Source organism: Garra rufa, chromosome 25, assembly GCF_049309525.1.
Source record: "Garra rufa chromosome 25, GarRuf1.0, whole genome shotgun sequence".
Classification (NCBI taxonomy): Eukaryota; Metazoa; Chordata; class Actinopteri; order Cypriniformes; family Cyprinidae; genus Garra; species Garra rufa.
In genome coordinates, this window is record NC_133385.1 from 18,909,849 (window position 1) to 18,925,468 (window position 15,620).

General features: G+C 36.7%; 1 protein-coding gene across 1 annotated transcript in view; it reads right to left on the reverse strand.

Moving 5' to 3' along the window:
* ccnd2a (cyclin D2, a) overlaps positions 1–3,901 on the reverse strand; it is a 9,300-nt gene extending 5,399 nt beyond the window's left edge. Inside the window, exons 1-2 of the mRNA XM_073831620.1 lie at positions 3,501–3,901; positions 1,932–2,147 (exon numbers count right to left, since the gene is read on the reverse strand). Of these exons, the coding sequence (XP_073687721.1) occupies positions 1,932–2,147; positions 3,501–3,695 (411 nt within the window). The 5' untranslated portion in view covers positions 3,696–3,901. The remainder of the gene's footprint in view (positions 1–1,931; positions 2,148–3,500) is intronic.
* Between the last annotated feature and the right edge of the window lie 11,719 nt (positions 3,902–15,620).

The following is a 15,620-nucleotide window of genomic DNA, read 5'->3' on the forward strand; positions in this document are numbered from 1 at the left end:
ATAGGCCTTTACAACTGCTCTCAAGCACCGACAAAGGATTAGGTTTAAAGTATAGTCCTGCAACGGCTTTCTAAGCGAGAAGGAATACAATGGCTGCCATCCGCTAATGCATGATTTCTCCACTTCCTCTCTTTGCTGGATTTCACTGGTGAGTGACTCACACAAAAGTACAAACAGCTACACGTTCTTGTCAGTTTTCTTCTCAGGGGAGGTGCCTGATGTGAACATGCAGCCCGGATGACATGTTGGAGCCACATTCGCTCAATAAAAAACATTGACTCCTGGTACACCAAGAGAGGTATGATGGAATGTAAACTATGAGCAGAGGCATTCTCCAAAGGAAAACCAATTACACGCTAATGTGAAAATGAGCCTTTGCTTTCTAACTGATCTGTAAAGTTTGGGCAGTAAAAGCAGTATGCATGATCTGTTTGGTGTGCCTTGGTGTTGTTCTATGGAGAACAAAAAAATATATATATTTTGAAGAGAATGCGTGTGTGTTTTGGACCCCATTGACTTTGTATGGACAAACATTCTTTAAAATATCTACTTGTGTGTTCTGCATGAGAAAGTCATACAGGTTTGTAAAGACAGGAGGTTGAGTAAATTATGACTTTTGATGAATCTTCATTTTTGGTGAATAAAATAAAATTTTGAGTACATAAAATGTCAACTAATGATTGTGTACCTGTATTGTCCAACTCAATATGGTCATAAGCACACTGTTGAACCTTTACGAGGCCAAAAATGACCACAAAAAAAACTGTTTTAAGTAACCTTTTTTTCTGTGAACTATCAACTCAGCAGTCCAGTGTCAACTCATAAGTGCTCTGAGGCCAGCCCTAAAACTTAGTGACACTCTTGCAACATAGCCTTTATGCAGGAACCCACTTCCTCCTTTAGCCCTTCAGTTGTACCTCCAGGCTGCCACTGCGGTTTTGTTTACAAGAACTCTTTGCCAGCTAACGAGGACAAAAATGAAGACGACTGTGACAGCTGATCTTCGGCTTCCTGCATCTGTTGGACTTTGCAGACCATAGAAGCTCCAGCAACAATAACAAAGATATAACACTTGACCAGGCTAAGAAAAAAACACAAGGCTGCCCACAGCAGCAATTTTTTGAGGACTCATAAATTAAAAAAAAAAAAAAAAATCTTCGGCCTGAGCTACTAGAAAACTGCCCATTTCCGCTAGAAAGACACTGATGAGCCAGTAGTGTCAAGAGCTGAGGAAAAACCAAGTGCAGGCGTAACAGTCAAAAGTTTTTACACCACACTGTACTGTATTTCCCCTTGACACTGAGAAATGAATAATTTACCAGCATATTTTGCCTTTATGTCCTCAGTATTTCCTTTAAAACATTACTCATATAGTTAACCTATACATTTGAAGAAGCTGAATGATGATTAGCCAATTAGTCAACGACAAGTAGTCGCTCTTAAAATCACTCGACTCCTGTAAGTCTACATACATTAAACCGACAAATACAGGTGGAACAAGACCTCAGCCCTAATGTAGCTGTGGGTTGCATAGTTGCCACTAGATGGCGTAATAGCCCTGTTATGCATGGAAACGTACTCTAATACCCTTGAGTTGATATTTGAATGTTTGTGGAGAACATCCATCAGTCGGCAGAATATTTTGTCAAACAGAACTTGCTTATGTCATTGACTTGTAAACATACACAATATAAAAAATTCCATCACAAATTAAAGTATACAAGTATTTGCATAACCTGAAAGTTTATTTTAAGTGGGATGACTATTAAAAAAAATGTACCATAACAGCAGTATACACTGTAATGTAAACAAATATACGCTCAGCAATATATATTTAGAAAAAAGTGAATAAGGTATGTAAACAAATTTCCAGCAGTCACTACTGATAATTTAGTAAGTTTCAGTATGCAAAGAGTTTATTAGGTGCTTACCAGAAGTTCCTGCGGTCTGATTGAGTTATCAGTGTAGATGCACAGCTTCTCTGCAGTTAATGGACGCGTCTCTTTCAATTTAGACGCAAGAAACATGCACACTGCGCCGAGCAACTGCAAGTTACATTTTCTTGTTGGTACCACCGCTAAAAATCGGTCCAAGTAGTTCATAGCCAGTGGAAAAACTTCTTCCTCGCATTTCTGTTCCTCGCAGACCTGGAAAGGGCAGGGCATAACTTAATAAGTTCAGAGGAAAAGATGCACGTGGCGCAACAAAATTAGTTTAATTTATATGACTCACAATGACTATATATATGCATCAAATAATTATGACAAGAAAACGAAATACGTAATATTGTCCATCAGTTGCATAGATAACAGGTTGTAAATCGTCACGGTAACATTAGAGATTGATTCCAAAAAAGTGCGATTTTGTGTCTTGTCGTTGTTAAATGTATACATTTATTGGATGAAAAGGGGACTCTAACATTTTTGTCAATAGACTCACATTCCTTTGGTTCATTCAGTAAGAAATGAATTCAAGTCACAATCGCCCGAGCCAAAAAACACCCATGCAACACAGTACGGGATCTGTTTTTTTTAATTCGTCATATTTTCATAAAATATTTAAAAATATAAATAAATTGTCTAGGTCTACTATTCAAACCTCTAAATAATCACCAATCCTTTTCACATCATTCCCGACAATTGACAAGCTTTCAAAGCGACGTTTTATATGATTAAAACACGATTTTTTAAACGAAGTAGCATGCGGTCTTAGATGAGTGCGTCACCATCGGACCGAAATATTTTTTTCAAAAATTTTTATAAATTCTCCTGCTTGATTCATCTGACATTTTAAGACATGAAAATAAAGCTAAGGTCCTCCTCTAACGTTTTCAACACTCAAAGTTTAGAAATATTAAAGATTCTGACAAAAACCGAACTTAATTCCAAGGCTATAGACTTCGATCAGCATGGGTTAAGAAGCAGTGCGGGCCCTCGCCCCTTCCGCAACCATATATTTCAAAAAATTATACAAAATTACAGAAAAGCAATTCCCAATATATTCCACCAGAAATATATACCTCAAACGCTCATCTATCAAGTCATGCACATGTAAAGAGTTGTTATGATCATTTTGTTGCGATAAAGTTGTTGTGAAAGAAAAACCAACATGGCGATGGTTAGATGTAGCACAGCGGCAAGCATTGAAGTGCATACGTGTGCATGGAAATATTTATCCAAAAAATAAATAAATAACATTAAGCACGATTCTGTCCTCTGTGTTAACAGAACCGAAAACTTTAGGAAATATGCGCTTATGATCACTGACATATGTCGAAAACCTCCATCCCCCTGCAAATCTAATCGTGAACTTGGTCCAAAATCAGCGCTTATGACTGCAATAAAATAAATCGCCCGACAAAATCGGATCTGCCACTTCGGAAATATTAAAGAAGCTCCTTTACTTGCATTGAGCTTACGTGACAGAATAAAGGAGAAAACACTTTGCTAGACATTTTGAAGATACGGTGTAAGCGCGGAAATGATCGGAGAAGTACAAACCTCTAACATCCAAGTTGCCACCATCCTCCGCATAAAGGGCTGAATATCTTTCTGAACGCATTTAAAATATGAACACTGGGGAAGAAACCTCTCTTCGATGGTCAACAAGCTCTGTAGTACCCTGTCATCATATAGAAGATTCGGGTCAGGACGGGCTCTTATAATGGTGTCCATCTCGAGACAAAGCAGTTCCATGATTGTTACAGTCCTTTTCGATCTCAAATATGCCTACAAACAGTCAAATACAATGCTTGCGAAATGTCAAAAAGAGCAGAAAGGACTTCTCAGGCACATAGAATCAGTCTACAGGGCTGTCCAGGTTAGTCCTGATCCTTTTGCAAACTTTTCCCCACTAGTCTCTTTCTCTGCTCTGCTCTGCTCCTCTCGCAGCAACATTTGAGGTCTGCAGATGTAAGGCTGTGTGACGCAAGCCTCACAAAGCAGATCTTGTTATTGGCCAGACGCAACATCGGTCTTTCTCTTCTTTTCCAGCCCTCTTGCTCTGGTTATCAATAGCCCCCACAAGATGGACAAGTATTACAATGTTGGCTGTTGTATTTATGGATCATGCAAGACGTTCACCCTTTTACGTTCATTACCCATTAATGCGCAACTTTTTTTTAAGACGATGGGCAAACATAAAACATTAACACAGAGCACCCAACGCAACACTCAACTTATATAAACCATCTCAAAGAGTTCTAAAAAAGTTTTTTTTAATTATATTATTTTGTATCAAACAATATGCATATCCTTGATGATAGTCAACAGTCATGCCAGACAGACATTTACGCAAATTAGACCAATAAATAGCCAAAAACCTTTTTATTTGACTTTAAGGACAATAAAACGCCACCTAGTCATCACAAAGTCGAAATAGAGCTATCTTACATGAAGCAGCAACGCCTGTGGTCAACGAGATAGCTTTCTAGGAAATGCAGCGAAAGCATGAAGCAACGCTCTCTCGACAGAGATAGCAACTGAATGATAGTTATTCTCTTGAGTTGCCCCCAATGCATTATATAAAGCATCATATTTCTATTTAGGATCAAAAAGCCAAGCCTCAAAAAGAGATGTGAGCTTTCCAAAATTGCGATCTGCCATGCAGGTGACGGATTTCAACGTGCATATGGCACAAAACCATTTAGAAAGTTCTTTAAGTAGCAAAGCAGTTTAGCATTTGGTATAACAGGGACATCAGAATTAAATAGCGTTAATGTATCTTCAAAGACCTTCTACAGAACATCTACAGTGAGTTATTGATCAAGGAGCATCTTGAGGTTCTCCAGCCTGTTACAGTGATTCTCAAGAACTCAACAGACCGCAGCTATGTACTTTTGCAACAGTTGCTTCGTTTCAACACTTTTAAATGTGATAGGAAATGTCTCTTTAAAACTTTTTTTTCTCGCTGTAGATTGTTTCCACCCCTTTTGTCAATTTGCATAGCCAATAGTTCTTCTGCGCGCGTCTAGGGCTTTCGGATTGTTACTGGGCAGACTTTGTCTGTGGAAGTTCACCTTATAAAGTGCCAGGAAGAACCTAATCTATTTTGCCGATCACCTGATGAACGTTGCTACTTCTCAGAGTCTGCCGCACGCACATGTCATAAATAAATTTATACAAATGCAGCAGAGCGACAGCAATATCTGCAACCCTCAATGTGATGCATTGACAAACTCAAAGATGTTGTAATTATAAGGTCCGCGTCTTATTAGATAAAGCGAAGCAGATTACAATTAATGCTAAAATGGCAAAAGTGCAGTACAATTAAATAACTCATTACCTTCAAAGTCAGTCTGCTCATTAGTCTATATATTTTTTTTAATAAGCAAATACTTTTCCCTGACCAAACGCAGTAGGCTTATATATCTAAATTAACAGAGCATGCAAAATGATTTCTATCAGCGACAGCGTCGAATTTAGGGTGTAATTAAGCAATTCCAATTACTCAAATGCTGAAACACGTTTTATTTCCTAATTAACATGCGCGTTATTTATGTAACCCACATGCAGCCGACATGTGAAATTTCGCTAATGCAAGGTATTAGTAGGGTTTCAATGGGTTTCATACATCCAAATACCACATTAATAGCTTCAAACAGTGGCACTACGAGTCATAATAACATCTTAGGATGCATCCTTTTTCATTTTAACGATACAAAGCCTTTTTATTCCTAGTTATCATTCAAATGTTCTTTTTAAAATGAAACAATAACTAATAAATTACCGGAACTCGAATATTGAGCATTAGAACGTTTTTGAATTTTTTAAAGAGGTTTCTGTTTAAACAAAAGCAACATGAAAGTTGTTTTTGTAAGATTAGTTCCTTATGAGCTTAAAATACACATATACATTTATAAAATACATAAATATCCGTCTATCACCAACGTTTTGACTCACGTGCAATTCTAACCCTCCTCTACAAATCAACGCTTGTAGCCTCCTTTGAGCTCATTTGAAGACATTCAAACACCAAACATTTTTTTTTATTATTTTTTTGTAAGCAGTCAACAATTAATACGAGCATCTTTTAGTCTTTAAGTTCAGCAACTTTGTCAGGATATATCTTTTAGAGTAAACAGTAACACTTAAATCACTTATATGATATGTAAAAAAGACACGTCAAAACATCACTTGTCCCCTGTCAAATAAACGTCAACTACGGTCTGATTCGAAGGCTTGTCTGTGTTTCACGCCTCTATATTCTAACCTGACCATGCTGTTTTTTCCCGGAATAATGACGTCACACAAGCGCTGCTCTTACTGGGGCTAAGCAGCTCATGCTATTTCCCGGATGCATGCAATTAACGCGATATCCGTGAAGACACACCCAAAGAAAGTTTGCCAGACCCTCCAAATATCATAGCTGATTTTACATTTAAGTTTTTCACACATTACCCTAGATGTTTAATGCCATGGAAACTCGAAGAGCTTAAGGTTTAGGTTTCCATAAATCAAGGAAGTCTTTCTGTGTGGTCTACCACACAGTAAGACAAAGCAAACTCTAAAAGAAAGATAGTTATATTCCTTATAAATTCAAGGTGTGTTGATTAAATATATAAAATTAAATATGTATCTCTTATCATACATTATTAATTTAAATGCATAGAAATAGCATCACAGTTATATGAAACAATCATTGTGTAATAGGATAATAGTAAAACTAATTTTTAGAGATATTTGTTTGATATTTGTATTATGCATTAGAGCAATAACCTACTGCGCTGAACAAACACTTCCTTGATGTGAAACCATTGTTGCTAAAAAAGCCACAAATACTAAGAAATCATTCTTGATTACTATGAATATTTTTTTACTAGCAGAATACATCTGCAAAACCAAAAAAGAAAATTTTTATGCACAGGCACACATCTAAATGATTTACATTTTCTAAAAAAATATCTTGAGAGGAAGCTTTTAGTGTAAATATGTTTAAAACATGTTTGTTTATTATGGTCAAACATAAAATGTTAGAACAATCTTTGTGCTACTAACTGATGTTACAAATATAATTGTACACTTTTGTTTTGTACTGTATTATTTATACAAATAATTCAGTTAATTCAGTTTTATTCATTTTCAGTTATTATTTCAGTTACAAACAATTTCTTTATTTGTTTAATTGTTTAATTCTGCTTAATTGAGCAGTTAAACAGAAACCATTTTTTATAAAGTTAATCATCATCATTCAAATTTTATGCATATTAATTACTACAGATATTAGCTCTCTAAACAAAGTAGATTAATTTCCTAAAAAATCATGCATTTTTATATAAACAGGTGAGTATTCAACAGACTAAAACCATGCATTTTTAACAAAAATTATCAAGTTGTAAATGTCTTTGCTATTAACAATAAAAAAGAGAATAACAAAATAACATATTCTCAGTTATAATGTTGTGCTTGAGCAACTGCAGATGTCCTTACTTAATGAAAACAAGAGCACTTACCCATCCACCACAAAAATATTTGATATGCTTCATTAATTGATGTAGTTTACAATTATTGTAAATGTTAAAACTGCTGTTGACAAAAACAAAAACAAAAAAGTGTTGGTACCATTGTTGGTACAAAGAAATTAAACACTTTACATAAAACTGAATTCATTAAATTATAAACACTTGTCAATAATTTATCTTAATTCATAAACGCCCAAGCATGTAAAACTTGCTTTCAGATTAATCCAAATATTAATTAATTAAAAAAAGGCTATTATTTATTTTATGGTTTTAACGGTTTGAGGAGAAAAATAAATAAAGAGATATGAGTAAATACTTCATAAGGATTCATAATAATTCTTGATTAGTTCCTCTATGTGACGTTTTATTACTTATTCATTTGTTTAGCTTTACTAGCCTTAAATGACCTGATCTGTTAAATGTTTACCACATTTGTTGAGATGCAACAGCCTCACAAATTCTTTAAAACTCACTTATTTTGAGTGAAATGTTAACTAAAGGTAAGAAATGTAGCATTGCTGACATACCGATGAAGACGTTGTAACACTACTTCTCAATTTTATCTTATTTACTAGCACAAACCCACAACAGGTGCAGCAGACTTTAGGAAATAACTGTATAGAGCAGCAGTCACAAAATAGCTTCAGGCATATCTCCTATTAGAAAAAAAGACAGACTTTCTTTGCTTCACTTAAAAGAATTACTGGAGGAATCTGTGTTATTTTTACCTCATCATCATTTCAGACATCAAAAGCCAACCTGGACAATGTGATGACAGACATTTTCTTCAGACATTGTCTGTCTAGTCTAAATTGACAATGTAGAACCTGTCAAAAGCCCCCTGCCAGCAACATTACAGCAGTCATACTCCCAAATCCTTACAACGTTACAGAAAACGGTTAAACGGGGGCTCGGGGTGCACAAAGACCCCTTAAGTGCATGCAAATATTATTGTGTCCAGGTACTTTTCTTTGTAACAGCAGCACATTTAATGTTGGACAGCACAGCTACTGCTGTCTTCCTCTCCTCTGTGCCTCTCATATCACAAGCCCTTGAGTTTGTCACTCACGCAACAGCTGCTGGCTGATACTTTACCATTCCAGTGCCCATTTTTCCCTCTCCCTCCGAGCAAAGAGCCCACACAGAGAAACAAAAGCCTTGTTGGAGAATGCAAGGACATTTCGGGGGCAGGTTATGTCCCTCAAGAATTCGTCAGCACAAAAAATGCCATCCCGACTTTGCATGGCTGACTCTTGCATTACTGGGAAAACATCCTGAGAAGTTCCACCTGGGAGCAAAGCATACTTCAGCTTTGTCAACAATGTAGCTGTCGAGATCAAACACACTTTTTCAGAAACACTGCTTTTTCTTGAAACCAATTTGAAACTAAAGTAACCTTTTGTGCTTTTCACAGAATCTTGTTGCTTTTTCTATCAGCTGAAAACCAACTGTAGCAAACTAGTCTGCACTGAACCAAAAGCAAGCTTTGCACTTGTTTAGGTTCCTTTAAAGTTCTCCTCCAATCCCACACTCACACCTGCAATGTGCGCGCAAGGTATGGCATCTTGAGGTGGGTTTGCACCTTGGTTGCCCCAGTCACCTAGTTGTGTTTTTGGATAAGGGGTTAAAATCAGGTGAGGTTAAAGTATAGATGTGAGAGAGATCATCCGCAAATTCTCACGTTCAGCATACTTCAGGTGTCACCTCATTTAGGGTTTTCAGTAATAGTGCTAACCATATATGTGACCCTGGACCACAAAACCAGTCTTAAGTCGCTGGGGTATATTTGTAGCAATAGCCAAAAATACATTGTATGGGTCAAAATTATTGATTTTTCTTTTATGTCAAAAATCATTAGGAAATTAAGTAAAGATCATGTTACATTAAGATTTTTTGTAAAATTCCTACTGTAAACCTATCAAAATGTAATTTTTGATTAGTAATATGCATTGTTAAGAACTTAATTTGGACAACTTTAAAGGTGATTTTCTCAGTATTTAGATTTTTTTGCACCCTCAGATTCCAGATTTTCAAATAGATGTATCTCGGCCAAATATTGTCTTATCCTAACAAACTATACATCAATAGAAAGCTTATTTATTGAGCTTTCATATGATGTATATATCTCAGTTTTGTCAAATTTAACCTTATGACTGGTTTTGTGGTCCAGGGTCACATATAGCCTAAAAACACCTTTGAAGTTATACGTACTGAATCAGAGGGATATAATAAGTTAGCATACCTTTAAAATGTTAAACATTCATTTTACAGGATAATTTATCCAAAATTACAGTTCTGTCATCATTTACGCATTCTCATGACTTTCTTTCTTCTGTGTAAGACAAAGAAAATATTCTAAAGACTGTGCTGATAACTGTTTTCCATGCAATTACACTGAATTTGAGACTGAACATTTTAAGTTAAAAAATGTCAATAAAGCATCTTAATGCGGTATACACAAAGTCTCCTGGAGTTTTATGATAGCTTTGTTGCTACATTTATTGAATTTTTACAGATTAGTTCACTTCCAAAATAAAAATGTAATGATCATTTCTGTTTTCAGTTCAAAAGAAAGTAAGATTTTTGAGGAAAACATTCCAGAAATCTTCTCCATTTAGTGCAGTGTTGCCAAGTCCATAATTTTCCCGCGGAATTGGGCTACTTTAAGGGGGTCATCGGATGCCCATTTACCACAGTTTCATATGATTCTTTAGGGTCTCAATGAAAAGTCTATAATAGGGTTGTCACGATACCATAAAAATTACTTACAATACTATACCAGCTGAAGTATCGCGATACCAAGTAGTATCACGATACCATGCAGTATTCTGTTCATTTAAAATTCAATTCTACAAAATTAATCAAAATTTCATGAATAAAAAGATGTAAATGAAAACAGGCAAGATGTTTCTCTGAATACTTCATTAATGTGAATGAATGACTGGCTATTGTTATACATGAAATCATGTAAACTAAACACATCTGAGCACTGCACAGAAGCTTCATGGAGTGACATTTAGATGTGGTATTTACACATTTAGACTGGATTTATAATTGCATAAATAATGTTATAAGACTAATGTTTTAAATACAAAACTCTGAATATAGAAATATTTTGGAAAAGAATGGAACATGACGGGAAACTTCAAACCGCCAGCAGGTGGCAGCAGTGTTCATGATTGAATCACTGAGTCATTCAAACGATTCTTTCAAAACGGCTGAATCATTCAGGAGTGAATCAAATGACTCGTTTTTATGAATGGCATTGTGAATCAGTGATTCGCCCAAACCAACGCGGATTCGGATTCGAACACAGAAACAAAACAAAAACATCTTGCTCGTGTCATATTGCTGAACTGTCACAAGCATTTTGCTGCCATATCTTAAAATTTCCAAGTTAGCAGGTTGTATATTAAAACATATTCATTTATAATGTTAAAAAATACATATCTAATGGTTGATAAGCACCAAGTGCAAAACCACTATGTTAATGAATGGAATTGCATTCGTGATCGCAATGCTTCAAGAAACGAAATATTACACCTGTTCTAAAAGTGGGCATATGAATAAAAATACGAAAATTCTTTCTAGTGAAATATTTTGATGTTTAATAATTGATTCTTGGGCTGCTATTTTTTAAATAACATTAGACGGTCTGAATCAGACCCTCTGATTCAGACGTGAACAACCACGTGCGCGTGCAACTTCTCCTTTTAAACTGAACTGAAGCGTCGGGAAGCAATAAATACCATATAAAGCGTATACACACTCAGCCTGTACTACACAAAGCACAGCAGAAAGACATTTTGGCAATCAACTTGTAATGTTTCTGCTGGCGTGCATGTTCAAATGAACGTTTTAAACAGTGTTCCTCAGTGTTCAAACAGTGTTTGCTCATACGGTGCTACCTTATGGACGATACTACTGTTTCAAAAATGCAAAGGCACCGCGGTTATTTTTAAGCTTTAGTATCGCGATACTACCGTAGTACCGGTATACTGTGCAACCCTAGTCTATAATATACTTTGGTTAAAAATTTTCAGTAGTAGTGTAAAAAAAACACCCTTTAACCTTGTCAAAATCAGCTCTGCAAAATATCAACTCATATTATTGTATGGCCCTTTAAATGCAAATGAGCTCTGCTCGCCCCGCCCCTCTCTGCCTGGGACGTGATGTTTAGCCTGGGACCTGATGTTTACTTTAGCCGCATTTAGCAGCGAAACTTGCCAACAAGCACATTATTAAGAAAGGCCATTTGCAAAGATGCATAAAAAACCCTTATACTCACTTCTGCTGTGGGTGAAGCAGCATCAGGAACGATTTGCACGAACATAGATGTGTATGTAGATGGGAATCGGTGCTTTCATTTTAAAAACGAAAGTAATGTTAAACTTCTGCGTCTTCAACGGTTTAGATGTCGGGAGTAAATGACTGCTATGTTCATTATTACATCCAACAACAGAACATCTCAATCGCTCAATCTGAGACATTCTTGTTTTCTTCTGCACTTGAGTCGACACAATGGCGGTTGGAGTTGGACTGTTTCAGCTCAGTGAGGGCGGGTCTAAGGTAAGGCGCTCATGTCAATCTACTATCTAAGGAGTGCCCTCTGTCGGTGTGCCGTCACAATGACAAAAGGCTGAGAATGACCTGATTTTAAAAAGGGAATATTACTTTTAAAGATTAAAAAAAATACCACTGGGTGGATTTTTATCATTGTAGGGTGGTTGTGTACACAAACTGCCAACACACATTAATGTTCAAAGTTAGTTTTGCATCCGATGACCTAGGGCTGGGCCGATAAACGATATCATATCGAATCGCGATAAAATTTCTGTTAATAACGATGATAAGCTCTAGACATTTTTTGCTGGATATGGATTAATCTAAGAGTCAATCACACAGCAGAAATATGCGACAACACCCAATCAGCGTGCGTCTGCACGTCAAAGTACAAAGTTCATTTCCTAACGCACTTTGCGAAGCAAATTTAACACCATGATGACACCATGATGAAAAAGAGTGGAAGCAGCGACGAAAGTGAATCTAACCTCGAGTTATTATTAAAAGATGTTGAAATTGTCGACAAAAAAGGTAGCACAAATTCCGTTATATAAGTGGTTTGGCTATCTGAAAAGTGACTCTCAGCTCAGCTGAGAGTTTGGCGCGATTGTTAAAACTGAAACCGAAAGCAAAGCACGCACGCGCATTCAAAAGCAATTTTAATCCCTCTTGTTTAGAGAGTGACACCCCAGTGCACGCAAATTAGGCTACATAACATATCTAGGCTGTTATTAGTATGTAGGCTATATAGGTTGTGTATGTCTATACTGTAGCTCTGTATCATGCTTGAAATATTCAGTCTCTGTTTGCACTTTGAATATTTAGAGATTACATTTTTGCCATATCGCCCAGCCCTACGATGACCCCTTTAACACTGTTGCCGCGGGTTGTTTTTCACATCTGCAAGTTAAAGCGACCCCAATAATATGATACTTAGCCCTTGAAATGCAAATTTTACCAGGGGAACCCCACCAAAAAATGTGTATTTTACCTACGGTAATGTAATTTTTAGTGGGGAACCCCCACCAAAACACAATTAGGCTAGTTTTGATTACCAATTGGGCAGGTTTTGTTGTGAAAACCTGGCAACCCAAAGGTCCAAATTGCAGTTTCAATGCAGCTTCAAAGGAATCTACACGATCCCAGCCGAGGAATAAGGGTCTTGTCTAGTGAACCGATTGGTTATTTTCTAAAAAAAAAAAGTTTATATACTTTTTAACCACAAATGCTCATCTAGCACTAATTCTGTGAGGTGCGTCTGTGACTTTACGCATTGCGTAATAATGTTGGAAAAGTCACGCATGGTAAGCTCTTTGTCTATGTATTCTGGTTCAAAAAGGTAGGGTATACATCTTATTTTCTCCTCCAACATCAAAATCCTCCAAACTAGTTTTACCTTTTTTTGTAAAGGGTATTTGACTGTCTTTGCACGTTTGCTTTGTAAACACTAGGTTGGTACTTCTGCCTACGTCACGCATGACCAGTGTTGCCAAGTCTATGTTTTTTCTGTGGAATTGGGCTACTTTCATACTGTTGCCTTGGGTTGTTTTTCATGTCTGTGGGTTAAAGCAACCTCGGTAACGTAATATTTTGCCCCTGGAATGCTAATTTTACCAGAGAAACCCCACCACAAAACGTGTAGTTTACCCCTGGACCCCCCTTGAAATGCGATTGGGCTACTTTTAAGCTAGTTTTGAGTAGCAACTGGGCGGGTTTTGTTGTGAAAACCTGGCAACCCTATGCATGACCTTTCCAACTTGACTATGTAATGCATGAAGTCAAGGTAGTGCAAGACGAGAATTTATGGTTAAAAAGTATATAAATTTTTTTTTGTAAATGACATCTCGTTTAAACCAATACAAACTGCAAATTGGACCTTCAACCCGTTGGCCACCATTAAAGTCCACTATACAGAGAAAAATCCTGGAATATTTTCCTCTAAAACCTTAATTTCTTTTCGACTGACGAAAGAGAGATGTGAACATCTTGGATGACATAGGGATGAGTCATATCAGGAAAGTTTTATTTTGGAAGTAAACTAATTCTTTAAAGGCATTAATAAGAGAGGCAGCAATGTCCAATTGGTGAATGAAGGACTGTTTAAATTTTTGATTTGGTGAATGATTCATTCACAAGTTGGACTGATCTACTTTAACTCACTGACGCAATGATTTGGTCGCAACAGTTGCGTAATGACTTAAATTTTGATCTAAAAGTGACTCTTTTTATTTTACAGATGGTAAAAAGGAAACATGAGGGGGAGTAAATTAATTTTCTTTTTTGGGTGAACTACTCTAATACCACTCTTAAAGGTTCAATGATAGGTCCCCCATTGAGGCCTCTAGCCCTCCAGCAAGGGGCGTTACAAATCAAATAGCCCTCCATCACGATTACCCTACCACACATGAATTCACAGCATAGCCCCACACTCGAGTCAGGCTGCAATAATCTGATCCTTTTGGGAAATTCTAGTGTCGGGTGTAATTTACGATCCGTATCTTTCAAGTTCCCCCTGCCCCGCTGCTGGCGGCAAACCCCGGGAGCCACAGTGTGTGTATTTGCAACATGTGTCGCATGCTATCTCGCTCGCTGAGGCACACAAAGGTAAAGGGAAGCTTAACATCCTGGGAAAATCTCAAACAGAGTGAAATTACCTTGATCCAAAGATTCCTGCCGCATACCAGCTCGATGAACCCATAACACACCACAGTAGAACAGCTGAGAGAGATAAAGGGCAGCACAAAGCGCGACAGAGTAAAATAATAGATTGAAATACTCAAATTAAATGAAAAGATGACTATAAACAAGTTTTTAAGAATTTTAAAAGCATATTCTAAACCAATACAGGAGCCATGAAAAAAATTGATCAACGTGGGACGTCAGTGTTGATCTAGTCACACCTCCCCACATGACAGACCCATGATTCTGTTTGGGTTTATTTAAGAAGGGTGGAGGTTGTTTTGGCTGTGATGCTATTGTGTGAACTTAATACTAGGGGGAATATTCAGGGATTTAAGGGATTGCAGCATTTAAATGTCAGACACAATATTGTCGGATGTTGCATTCTTTTAGATGGGTGAGTCTGAATCTCCTGCAGGCTGTAAACTTAGGCTTTATGATACCGGTTGTTCACACCTCGTTAACCTACAATGAACCCGAGTTCTCGTCGCACTTCCGAAGTAAACAGATGATTTTATGACAGGTTCTTTGCCTCCACTCCCTAAAACTAAAGATAAATATGGATCAGTTATCAGAAATGAATCTGTATGTAAAAAGGGAGGAAAAAATCTATTTTTTCTTTAATGCCAGAAATCATTAGATATTAAGTAATGGTCATGTTCCATTATGATCTTTTAATAATTTCCTATTGTAATTATATATATTCAAACTTAATTTTTGATTAGTAATATGCATTGCTAAGAACTTTATTTGGACTACTTTAATGGTGATTTTCTCAATATTTTGATTTTTTTGCACTCTCAGATTCCAGTTTTTCAAACAAACCATACATCAATGGAAAGCGTATTTATTCAGCTTTCAGATGATGTATAAATCTCAATTTCAAAAATTAACCCTTGTGACTGTTTTTGTGATCCAG